Source organism: Parasteatoda tepidariorum, chromosome 8 (assembly GCF_982258835.1).
Source record: "Parasteatoda tepidariorum strain Cologne lab strain chromosome 8, Ptep-v5.0, whole genome shotgun sequence".
Taxonomy (NCBI): Eukaryota; Metazoa; Arthropoda; class Arachnida; order Araneae; family Theridiidae; genus Parasteatoda; species Parasteatoda tepidariorum.
Window position 1 is genome coordinate 16,065,039 of NC_141762.1, and position 13,118 is coordinate 16,078,156.

The 13,118-nt window shown below is 27.2% G+C and overlaps 1 protein-coding gene across 5 annotated transcripts; it reads right to left on the reverse strand.

Annotated features, from left to right (window-relative positions):
- Positions 1-1,912: 1,912 nt before the first annotated feature.
- LOC107436356 (NADH dehydrogenase [ubiquinone] 1 alpha subcomplex assembly factor 3) lies at positions 1,913-8,194 on the reverse strand. 5 transcript variants are annotated; one of them, XM_043042465.3, is made up of 2 exons: positions 8,082-8,194; positions 1,913-3,000 (listed from the first exon to the last, which is right to left on the reverse strand). In XM_043042465.3, exons 1-2 carry the CDS (start codon positions 8,107-8,109, stop codon positions 2,426-2,428), a joined length of 603 nt encoding a protein of 200 aa, XP_042898399.1. In that variant the 5' UTR covers positions 8,110-8,194; the 3' UTR covers positions 1,913-2,425. The 5 variants fall into 5 exon arrangements, with proteins under 5 accessions (XP_042898399.1, XP_087006012.1, XP_087006013.1 ...); XM_087149886.1 differs by having other exon boundaries at positions 7,904-8,137; XM_087149887.1 differs by having other exon boundaries at positions 7,969-8,104.
- Between the last annotated feature and the right edge of the window lie 4,924 nt (positions 8,195-13,118).

Here is a 13,118-nt window from a genome sequence, read left to right on the forward strand (position 1 = left end):
AAATATGCAAATTATAATGATAAAAACCATATCGGTAGTTAATTTTAGTTTCAAAATTTGACGAGATTTCCTGTGTTTGGTCACAACTAAGTAACAATAATTTCCCTATTTCTTTATAATTTTAATGATTTCTACTAAGATTTATCTCAGAAATTCTGTGGCAAATCAATTCTGAGTTTTATCATGGAATCTATTTAATAAATATTGATTGATTGATAAGCCAAAATATCGGGGGTTAAAAATCCGAACCTGTAGAGAAAAAAAGGATGTTTATTTAGAGGAAGTAGGTTTTTGTAACTTAAAATATCGTTTGCTCTAATTAATTAGCATATTTGAAGTCACACTTGAATCTTAGAACTCAAAGGTCCAATCATTAGATCAAAATTTAATCAGGGTGGTCGAATTTTTAAAAAATTTTTTTAGCACTGTACTGGTGGTTTTATTGCATAACTCCTTGAGTGAGGAAGAAATTCCCATTCTTTTATCTGAGGGTTGAAAGCAGGTTATTTTGATAATAAAAGCAAGTGAGACAAATGTATATCTTTTGGAGCTAAAGTGAAGTTACAAAACAGTGCAGTTAACTTTACGTTACAAAAGAGAGAAATCTTACATTATCTGTTCAAGCTAATTTTTGTACTTTTTAATATCTTATACTGCTTAAAACATGAAGAAAAAAAAATTTCAAAGTTTTATCCATTACTTTTAACTAAATATAACAAAAAGAGATGATGTTAAAGTAAAAATTGTAACAGTTATTGAGGTCCTTCTCTTAAAGATTCTTGGGGGCTTTTCTAATTACCTCACTATCTCAATTTATATTTTACTTCAATACCAATGTAAAGCGTGATTTCAAGTGAATGAGAATTGGCTTGTCTATAACTTATTAGGTTCACATTTATTTTAATAATTAAACATAATATAATATATATATATATTGTTATATTATATACAATATATTTCACTATTTTGGGCACAAAAGGAATTTAGTGAAATAAAAAAGTTATAATTACAAAAGCATCTTCATACTTTTTTAGCTTCATGGTACAGATAGGCACCTATACTAAAAGTCATTAGATTTAGTACAGCTACCTTCTTCACATTAAAACGTGATCCTAGACATTACTTCCAAAACTATGCATTTGTGTTATAAGGAAAAAGGAGTTTTCCTAGTAATTAAGGTTTTCCTAAAATAATTTTTTTTGGACTGAAAAATGCTATTTCTTCGGTTCCATGTGATGGTTGCTATTTCAAGTTAAATGTTGATATGGAATTTAGTAGCTGGAATTTGCAAAACAGCATTAACTTCAATGACATTAAGTACTAAAACCGAGACAAAAACCAAAGTGTAGAAATAAGTTTAAAATAGAAGTTTAGACAGGAAAATAATTATATAATTTTATTTTCCAACCATTTTTGTATAATAAAGTTATGTGTCTTTTAAAATATTTACATGTTAAGTGTGGATAATTTGTAATAATTAACTTAAATAATTTTTTCCCACTTAAATAAAAAATACATCTGTAACCTTAGAAATATTAAAATTGGTGTTGTACAAAAATATTGGTTATCAAAAACCAGTTGATCCATGGAATAAAGTTTCATTTGATTTTTAAATTTGCAGTTATCATGACAGGATGAATGTACATACTACATTATCTACAATGTATTTTTGAGAGAGAAAAAAAATTATTTTATTCCATTCCCAGAATGGTAAAGGTTATTTATTCTGCATTTATGGCAGACTAGTTTTTCTTCCTTGCTTCTTCAACTCAAATGGATAGATTTTAAAATAGAAAATAAGTATTGTGCAATCTAATATATTTTTTCATTCAAAAAAAAGTTTTTTTCTTCCAAAAAAAAGTTTTTTTCTTCCAAAAACTAGTTTTACTTAATTTGTAAAAAAAATTAATAATCACTTTGTATATATAGTTTATTTTTGAAGTATACATTTAATTCATAGCCATTTAAGTACTCTTTTTACTTATTAATGCAATAATTACTTAATTAAACATAACATACAAAATAAGTTATATTCCTAGTATTCATACTAGGAATATAGTTTATTCCTAGTATGATAAAAAAAGATGAAAGATAAATACTAAACTGCATGAATATAAATACTAAAATGCATGAAGATCAATATTAAACTGCATTAATTTTTTGACCCACTGACGGTTCTGCATGTAAAAAGTCGTATTTCAACCTGGAGTCTTCTCCGCATGGCAAAACTGGCTTTTCCTTGTTATTAGATAGGGCAATAGTGTATAGCGGAGATCATTCTCCCAATATTGCCCATTTTCAAAACCACCAGTGGGTTAAACACTAAAAAAATCTGTAAACTATATTTTTTCAAGTTTACAATTTACAAAACTGTGTTTCAAAAATTCTTATGTATACACATTCTGTTTAAAACATTCAAATAAAGTTAAGCATTGAAAGGATTTATTTCCTCTGCAGTATCTAGAAGCTGCATTTCTTCTTCATACAGCATAATCGCAGAGGGTGGGAAGAAAGCACCAGCTATACATCTTCCCTCAGCATTCAGAAAGTTAAAGGTAGTAAGTGCTTTTTCAGTAGGTAATACTTCGGTGCTTATTTTATGAGATTTAAGAAAAGATCGAAGATCGGGGTCGAGTTGCACTGCTTTATCTCCGGTGCCAAATATCAATAAGTCTAATTTAGGTTCTAAAAGTGAAAACAATGAAAGGGATTCTTTGGACACTTTTTCGAATGATTCAACATTCCACTGAAGAACGGTACGCGGAAAGGCTGCAACAGGGCCCATGATGAAAATTCCATTGTTAAGCCTAAAACCATGATTACCTAAGGTGTCAAACATTACTAAATGCTTGTATTCTTTATTCAGTATTGTAACAGTTGTTTTACCATCACCTTCATAATTTTCCTGTAAACATTTTGTCACCATTAAAGTTCGAAAGACAGGCCTTCTTAATATATTCAGAGGTGATTTCAGAAGCCTGCATAAAACTTGAGTCATATCTGAAAAAAAAAAAAAATTAGAAAATATGTTTTACTAAATAAGTACCTAAATACACAGTTCAGTCACATTAATTTGACCACCTTTGGCAGAGCGGACCGCTGCGAGACGTGCAGGAAGATAGTGTCAATTAGGTTTACTCTTGGTAGCCCCTTGGTTCATCTAGGCAGTCAGTTGCTTAACAGTTGCATGTCTAGGCCTTTGTTCGCCCAAGTCATCTATAGCCTGTGGTGCACCACAGGTGCCATGGCGCTGATTTTGGATAGTGCCATTTTACTATGCACGGTATACATTTACCACGGCGGCACGCAAACAGTTCACAAAATTAGCAGTTTCCAAAATGCTTCGACTCTTGGCCCAAAAGCCAATAACCATGCCCTTTTGGGCGTCGGATAAATTGCTATGTTTCTGCATTGCGCCAACGATTTAAATGCTTTCCGGTGCCCTAGGACATCCTTTATATACACTCCACTGTAATGTGCTGCCACTTGCCTTCTGTGATTGGTTATTTCACGTTGACGTCGAAAGTAGGTGGTCGCATTAATGTGACTGGACTATGTATATATAGATATATATACATAATATATATTTCTGCCGCAGTAAAACAACATAAAAGCATAGAGCAGTATAATTTATTTTGTAAGGTTGGCCTTTATAAAATATGATTTTTCATTGAAAAACCTTGTTTGATAAATAGCTTCTCGGTGCTAAAATAAATTTTGAAAGCTAATTTTTTCATTATTAGTAAAATGTTACTTAACATATTTTCACCCTCTTTCCTGAATGGTTTAACAGCCCAGGGTGAACCTTGGCCGTCTCAAGGAGCCTTCTTCCCGCCGATGCTTTTCAAGACACATTTTCATCACCAAGATTTGAAATTAATTTTAATTTTAAAAATTTGCTTTTGAAGTATAAGTGAATATGTGGAATTTTAAATTATGTATAAACAATATCAGATAAAATCAAGAAAAATACAAATAACTTGCAACATTTAAAATGCGTTTATATAACTCGCCTATGAGCAAAATGATATCTAGTGTTCTGCAACTAGACTTTAAACAGGTAAAATGTTTGGCAGGTATTGGCAAAAAAAAAAAAATAATAATAATAATTATTATTATTACGATTTTCTTAATAATAATTTTATTTTTTAAAGTAAAAATGCAAAAAAAAAAAAGAAAACTTAATAAACAAATATCAAATTCCATGCAAAGACTAATTTAATCGAACATAAATTATTAATAGCATATAAAATTTCCCCCACAATTTTAATATAAATTTTTCTGCTCAAAATATAAGTGTTTTGTAACACAGGTTTTAGATTTGAGTACTTTCATTTTTCGGAATAACTCACAACTTATGTATAAAAAACTTTTATAAGTGAGAATGTCTTTCTTTTGCATAAGATAAAAAATGACAATAATCTTATACACTTTTTTAACCGGTATTATTAACATGTAGTAACCTTAAAAATATTTAATTGACATTCTTGATAAGCTTTCTTGCATTACATAACTTGTTAACAAGTGTAGTTAACTTTTTTTTTTTTTGCATTTGCGTTATTAAAGAAGCGTTTAATTTTATTTAACAGTATCTTTTGATGTTTTTAAAACATTGATTTCAAATTTCTACACTCTTTGAGCATTGTAAATATATTCCAAGGTACATCAGATAAAACCCGAAGAGTCAAAAATTTTGTATCATTTAAATTTTGAATTAATTTGGAAATGGTGCCCATTACTTACTCTAGATTAATTTTCAATTCATATTTCAGAAAAATAATTTTTAGTTAAACATGACACTTATTAAACTGCTTTTTTTCAATTATTCTAAGAAACATCATTGCCTAACAAAAATGTTTAAAAATATAAAGCTATGTTTTTAAATGGGGTTGATACACTTACACATCATTGTTTTTATTTTGTTATCTGTCTGTTTTAATTAATTATTTCTTTTTAATACATGATATTTTTCAGAATTATAAAAAAAACAGTTACTAGCACATATGAGGAAGATAAAAAATTTAAAAAAAAAATGTGCAAAGTTTAATATTGTATCAGTTTATACAATGTTGATAATATAAATTTATAATATTGTTACTTTAAGTGAAAAATTATGTCTCATATAAATTCCTTTTGGGTCAAATATGAATGAATTACAACATTTCTATAATAGCATACTATAAAATTATCTGTGCTCAACTGTTTGTATTGCTTTAATGAAAACAAATGTGGTCCACTGGTAGAACTACTTCATTTTTGTTAATAGAAAAGCTCTGCTGAGAGATGGTAAAGAACTGCCATTAATACCATAATTATTATACCCTAAATAGGAAATTTAAGTTCTGATAATAAATCGTCGAGCTGCATCACTGGTTGAAATAACGAAAAGGAAGGTGACAGATTTACATATATATAGATACGTGAATCTTCATTATAGGAAACCTATTATTAAGTACACAAAACGTAATCATTTCCTGTGAGAGACTAATAAAATTTTTGTTATCAAGGCTCAAATTAACATATATTGCAAAAAAAAAAAAAAAAAAAAAACAAGTAAAATTTACAGAAGTTAGATTAATTTAGAAATAATATTTTCTGTTTTTCATAAATAAACTTCATGCAAAAACAAACTTTAATTTCTTAATTTTGCTCTTGATACTTAAAAAAAAAAATTAACACCTAAATCTGAAACTTAAATATTCAGTTCAGTACATGCTCAAAGTTACAGGAACAACCTAGCATTCCAGGAAAAAAAGTATGATCTTAGAATTTTAATGATTTAGGATCAAGAACAGAAGAACTTATTTTTAAAAAAAATATGTGCTTAACAATTAATAATCTTCATAATTTCCATGCTTCATTGAAGAAACAAAATAAAATTCATGCTATTTCTGGTAATAAATATTTAAATATGCTAAGCAGAATGTCAAGTCTCTTAATTTTAATAAAAAAAAATCAACAATGTATTTCTTATAAAAAGTTATTAAAAAAGAATGTTATAAGACTTATATCATTAGTTAAATTAATAAAAATGAATAATTTTTTCTAATAATGATGATTAAGGGCAATTTCATCACTCATGAATTCTTCATTTAAATCAGGGTTGGAGTTTTTGCCGGCAAAAAGGGGTTTTTGCCAGGACAGTGGCAAAAACCTGGTAAAAACCGGCAAAAACTGGTAAAAACCGGCAAAAACCAGATGATCTAAATTGCTGATTAAATATTATTACAAAATACTTGAAACAAATTTAAATCAATCATAAGGAATAATAATTTAGATACATTACATGAAAAAATTATTTTTAACATATTAATAATTAATATACCTAAGGGTAATAATTTTTAAAAGATTGAAAGTTTTTGATCTCTTTTCATTTTAGAATCCTAAAATAAATGTTTTTTTACAAATAAATATTATTATTTGTATAATACTATTATTTATTATAAAAAATTATTATTTGTACAATAATTAACTACACATGTTGATAGATATTTTATGCTTTAAATTATATTTGTATTAATTTAAAACAAGTTCATTTCACTGGAAAAAAGAGAATAATCACAAATTTTCCAATCAATAATGTTTTAAACTACTAAAATGATACATTATCATTTAATTATGGAATAATAGTTTTGTTAATTTTTTTATAATTATTTATATTCATAGTATATATTTCAATTTTAGGAATAATTTTGTATCAAAAATGTGTTTTTGTCCTCTCATCTGGGAAAATATAGGTTTTTGCCGCTTTTTGCCACTTCGCTTGGCAAAAACCTGTTTTTGCCGGGACGGTTTTTACCGGTATTTACCATGGTTTTTTCCACCTGCGGCAAAATCTTGCCAACCCTGATTTAAATATAACTCAAATAAAAAGAAATCAAACAATTCGAATAATTTCAGTTACTATAACTATCAGAATCATATATAAATTCTTTAACACTTATTTAAAATTTTTCAAGAATAAAAAATATGGTAAACAGATGTAACTTTTGTGATCATAACATCCAGTTTTCAAACCAATTGAACCAGATGTTTTTTGAATCAGTTTATGAAAGCTATTGAAAATTAAAGAAAGAATGAATGACACGAAAGTTTGTTTTTGGAAAAAAATTATCAGAACTGCTTAATTCTTTTTAACAAAGTTAAATGCTTTTAAAGTCTACAAATAAGACTTCGCAAATCCTAGAATAGTCCTTCAATAAGGTATTATATTTTACAGGAATTGCTCTTATATATCCAATTAGTTTATTTACTCAAAGCTACATATCCTATAAATTTACTAAAATATTCATAATAGAAGATTTAAATTTCTTTTTCTAGAATATTTGTTAATTTTTTATCAAGGATACATAAGAACAAAAAAGGATATAAATATGCATGAAAAACATAATATTTAAAAAATGCTCTTTCACCACTATAAATTAATTACAACCTTTATAATTATAAAAAAAAAAAGCTCATTGCACATTTTGATAAGATACAGTTAAGTTACAAACCCAATCCTTCATAAGATGTCGAAAAAGTTATTAAATTAAAAATCTTGATGATGAAAAGATCCCACAAAAAACTGAAAAATAAGAAAGGAAAAAAAAAAAACATCCCAGTAGGATACCAACTTGAAGGGTTTAACTCATAGTTACTTTCGGAAAAATCTCCACCTTTTTTTAAAAAAAAATTCGAGCAAATAATAAACATTAGCTTAAAGCTTTAGATTTGAATTTTGCTGAAATTTTTTTTCACCGGCTTAAAACCTGACGGAAATTTTAATACATATTAACATAATTGATATCAATCAATTTAAAAAATGAAAAAAAAAATAAAGAAAAGCTTTAAAATAGACAAGATTTTTAATAAGCAAATCTGACATTTTAACGATATGACATATTAAAAAGCTTTTATCTACCGCTATATACTTGAATGAATGAAGATCAAGATTTATTTGTATTAAGTAAATATACAAATACCAACTGGTTACAGAAATATATGGTAAAATCTGCGTAGAACGATTTACATTTACATTTGCTTACAATTTTACATTAAACACTTTACATTTGTTTACAATTTAAGATGCCTATTTTTACCCAAATAAAAAAGGTGCTGATCAACCATGATAGATTATTTTTATTAAGTAACCAACTGGTTAAATAGACTGTTGCTTGGCTGCCCGATTTTTTAATACATAGAGGCATTTGATTGGTCGATTACAAATTCGTTTTCACCTTTATTGCTTAATCGTTTTGTCAGGTTTACTAGAATGACACTTTTAGCATTCTTGTTTGGCGCAATTTTACTAATGCGCAGGCTCAGTTTGATAATTTATTCAAACCAATCGAAGTACTTTGTAGACAATGAATATAGAGGCTTGTATCCCTCCCTTGCTTATGTATACTCAGACAAAGACATAAAGATAGAGAGATCAATCACTATACCAAATGGAGGGATGATTTCCGTATCGTGATCTACGCCAAAATTTGGCGAGATCCCTACGTCCCAAAAACGTCAAAAATGACGTTTTCGCAAATCGTCGGGAGTGGGATGGCTTCATGATGTAGGAATTGTTTGAATGACGAAAGATTGAAACCCCATCCTTTCTCCCTTTGTTTGAACTGAAAGTGGAAACTATACAAATATAAAAACTGAGAGACTTAGTTTTAATTTAGGAAAACAACAATCTTTTAAATGGAATTTAAAATCTATTTAAAAAGAAAAGTTTTTTAGCATTTCTTTTAAAGTTGCTAATTATTGATTAGCAAAATACATTTAAAACAAAACATTTAGTCTAACTTCTGCAACACTGTTCTGACAAAAAAATATTGTAATTAAACATTAAAGAAGTAATTATTATTTTTAAAGTAAATTCTTGTTATATATTATTCTAAATATAATAAATATTGTTCCAAAAAAGGAAATGGATGTAAAAACAAATCACGAGTTGATTGAACTAAAAAACACTGAATGTTATTAATAAAAACGTAAACTAAGTATTTTCGTTCATATAAATAAAGTTCAAACTTATTGCAAAATTACTTACCAGCTCTTTCAATGAAATTATCCTTATAAATAAATCACGGCCGTATTGAAGGAAAAGGAAAGACATAAATAAAAATGTCCCGGGGAAGTAGGAATTCTTGATTTTCAATTATCGGATCACAAAGTTATTAAGTTGATTATATATAATTTATAAAATACTTGGCGAATGTTTTTAAAAAACTGTTAATTATTAGTACTGTAGTAGTTACGAAAATTGAATTAATAAAATTTATTTAAAAATGCGAAACGTTATAACACAGGGAAAAGTTACACGTAAACATGCCTGTTCAACATTAAAGCAAAACTGAATTGCCCGCCAACTGTTGAACAAGATGACGGCCGTTCACGTTGTCTCCATATGTGTAGCGTGAGGGGCATGTTTTTTTTCCATGGAAAACTGTTTCTTTGTATTAATTTTTTTGTATATATACATATTAATTTTTTATATGATTGTATATATATATATATATATATATATATATATATATATATATATATATATATATATATATATATATATATATATATATATATATATATATATATATATATATATATATATATATATATATATATATATATATATAACTTAAAATAAAGGAACAGTTTTCAAAAAACAAAAAGCTCACTCCCCCCTCACGCTACCCCTTTGTTTCGAAAAAAGAAGGTATCGTGTGCAAAAATTGCCGCCAAATTGAATTTATGCATGGCTGACAACAAGTATTTTTTTTTTTTTTTTCGTAACAATTATTTTTTAACTGTTCCAGTGAGTTTTTTTTTTTGAAAACTTACTGGGGAAAATAAGAGTTAGCTTTCAAAAATTAAGAATTCTGAATAACAGTCGGTAGCAGGGCTGGATTACCCATTAGGCCATGGGCCCCCAATGATTCGGGCCCCCTTTTTAAAAATAAATTTTAAGGAAAACAATGATTTTTCAAAATATTATGATTATTTATTTGTTCTAATTTAATAAAATAAAGTAAAATTTAATTTACTATTATTTATTTTAATTTTAAATATGCTTTTTTAAATGAAAAGGTATTTAAATACTTTTATATTTGAATAAATAAAAAATATACGAGAAAAAAATTCAATCTAAGGTCCCCCAAAAATTTGAATGGCCTAGGGCCCCGCGTACGCTTAATCCGACCCTGGTCGGTAGTGTCAAGTGTGTTTTGATCTGAAAATTCCTGTGAGAAAATAAAAATATAAAAAAAAAAATTCTATTCTATTTATTGTTGTTAAAAGTCGATTTTGTTGCGAATTAATAAATGGACTATGACGAACGCATTTACTTTTTTACTCTAAATCCTTTGAATTGATCGGCAAAATAGTTTTGAAGTTATAGGGCTTTTATGCACAAAAAGTACTATTTTGCAATTGTACATATTTAAGCCTCTGACATCGCTATCTAAAAAAATAAGGTATTGATCCCTATTGTTATTTAAACAAATAAGGTATTGTTCCGTATATTTTTGACGCTTAATAAGTATCAGTTACATTTTTTTTGTTTTTGTTTAAATAAACATTAAACAGTACTATAGTTGTATTGTAATTATAAAGAATAAAACCTTTACAACGTTTAAACTACCATCTTTGTCATATAGACTTAAGTTAATCAGCGCAAAAGTTAAGTTAACACAACAAAAATAAAAAACTTAAAGAAATATGTTTCTTGTTTTTGTTGTTACTTATACTTTACTTGGTCATGTCAGGTGCGTAACTTGTGTACTTTGTACTATGTATACATAATCGTGGTAGCTTCTACGCCATAACTTCTGTAGATTAATATTTTGTTTTATAACTGGTGTTGAACGACTAACCTAGTTTTTGCATTGCGAATATCAATGCTCAATTTGTAACCTCGCAATTTTGAACCCAACACAGAAGACAAGAAAACTCTTGTATTAGCATTGGGCAAACTAGAATGCATGGATCCTTTTTCAATTCGTGATAGAACTAACCCACATTTGCCTTATATGGAAAGAAAAACCATTAAAACATCTTACGTGAATCCAGATGGCAATCCAATTCTCAACAATGATCGTCTATTACTGAAGATATTTTACGTCAGGACTGCAACCAGTGAGAGCCGGGAGCAGTATTCGTAACGACCAGTCGTAGTGATCTGAGGAATTTTAACCTCCATTATTTCATCGAGATGCGAGCTCTAACCCTTGAGTGATTGCAACTCATACACTAGTATGAGCACTACTGTTAGGCAGCCTATCGAATTTGATATTATTCGATTTCGCAAAATATATATGGATGTATAGAAGGCAATGCTTCTAAAATGTCTAAATAGTCTTTTGTAAGCTAAAACAAGACGCTCGAGGTCAATCAATTTCTTACCACTTATTATGAAGAGGATACTTAACAGTTAGCTAATGTTTTGATTATTTTTTTTTTAGATTTTCATTTCAAATTCTATCTTTACTATACTAGTAACACTGATACAGGAGTTGATAATTTTTATTCATGCAGAATTATTTACGTCTAGTTGAAAAAGCTAAAATAAATTTAATTAATATTTTTTGCATTTTAGTAGTGCTAATGGTATCTGTAAATTAATTCCAAATATTTTCGTGTTAATTAAGTTATATATATATATATATATATATATATATAAATAGGTTAGATAAACTAGGTTTTACTCAAGTAATTAAGTCTAAGGACTAATTGTTATAAATATATATACATAATTATAACAATTAGCCAATCAATTATATTTCCTGCCTTTTATTTTTTTTAGACAACTGTCTTAGAAAAAAATTCTTTCTCTTTTACATTTATTATATTACTTATAAATTGAAAACTAAAACATTCATTTTTTTTGCTTTTAAGATATTAAAAATTTAATGGAATATTATTAAGGCTAATTATAATTAATCTATAATTTTAATATGGACTAATTTAAATATTGAATTAAAATATAATTTGTAAATGCAATATTTAAAACGTCCTACTGTAACAAGTGCGCATTAAAAAAGAAAATAGTGCTGAGGAAAAAATGAAACTTGAGATCACTAAAATTAATTGACACTATTGAATCGTGATGGCTACCCTTATTATGTATGTTTTCACGATGATGATCAGCTGGTAGATGAATAAGTAATTAACTGAATCAACGATAAATTACTGAAAAAAAAATAAATAACCAGATCAAAGAATGACTTTCTTTATAAATTATTTTGTTAATCAATAAATGAGTAAATGTTGGGTTTTCTGGTTATTTAGTTAACTACATCATCAATTCTCTGATGATTCATTAATCCAATATTCTTTCATTTTTATTAATTTAATAACTCATTAATTCTCTCATTTATGAATTAATTGATCACTAACTAATCCGTTATTAATTAATAGATTCAACATAGATGTTTGATTGATTCCCTCATTGACAAATTCACTCAGTTATTAAAAAGCTGAATCTCTCATTGTTTCTTTAATTTATCGATTCTCTAATTTATAATTCATTGATTCCTTTATTCACTCATACATTGATTTGCTAATGTATTGAGTGGCTAATTAATAAATTCGCCGTTCTTTGATTTAAATGATCACTGATGTTTTGAATTCTTGTTTCGCTGATTTATTAATTTATCTGATTCGTTGATTTTATTGTTTCACTTCGTTGATTCGACATTTATCGATTAGTTCAGTGATTCCTTAATCCTATAATCGATTCACTGTAAAATTGCTTCTACTTGTAGACCATGTCGATTTTGGAAACAACCTCGAACACGCTGTTTTTCTTCTACTACGTAAATGAGCATCATTCAGTTAACCAAATAATATACAAAGAAGATATGTCAAGAAGTAAGCAATTACTTGTAAACCTGATTAAAATGTAATCAAGATTGCATGTAATCGTCTGTTATGATAACTTGTGATTATAGATTTGTATTACACGAAAACAGTCATACATTCAAAATATTTATTTTACAAACATTATTTTACATACATATTAAATTTACACACACATCAAATTTACATACATATTAAATTTACGAATATATCAAATTTACATTCATATTAAATTTACGCACATATCAAATTTACATACATAATAAATTTATGAACATATC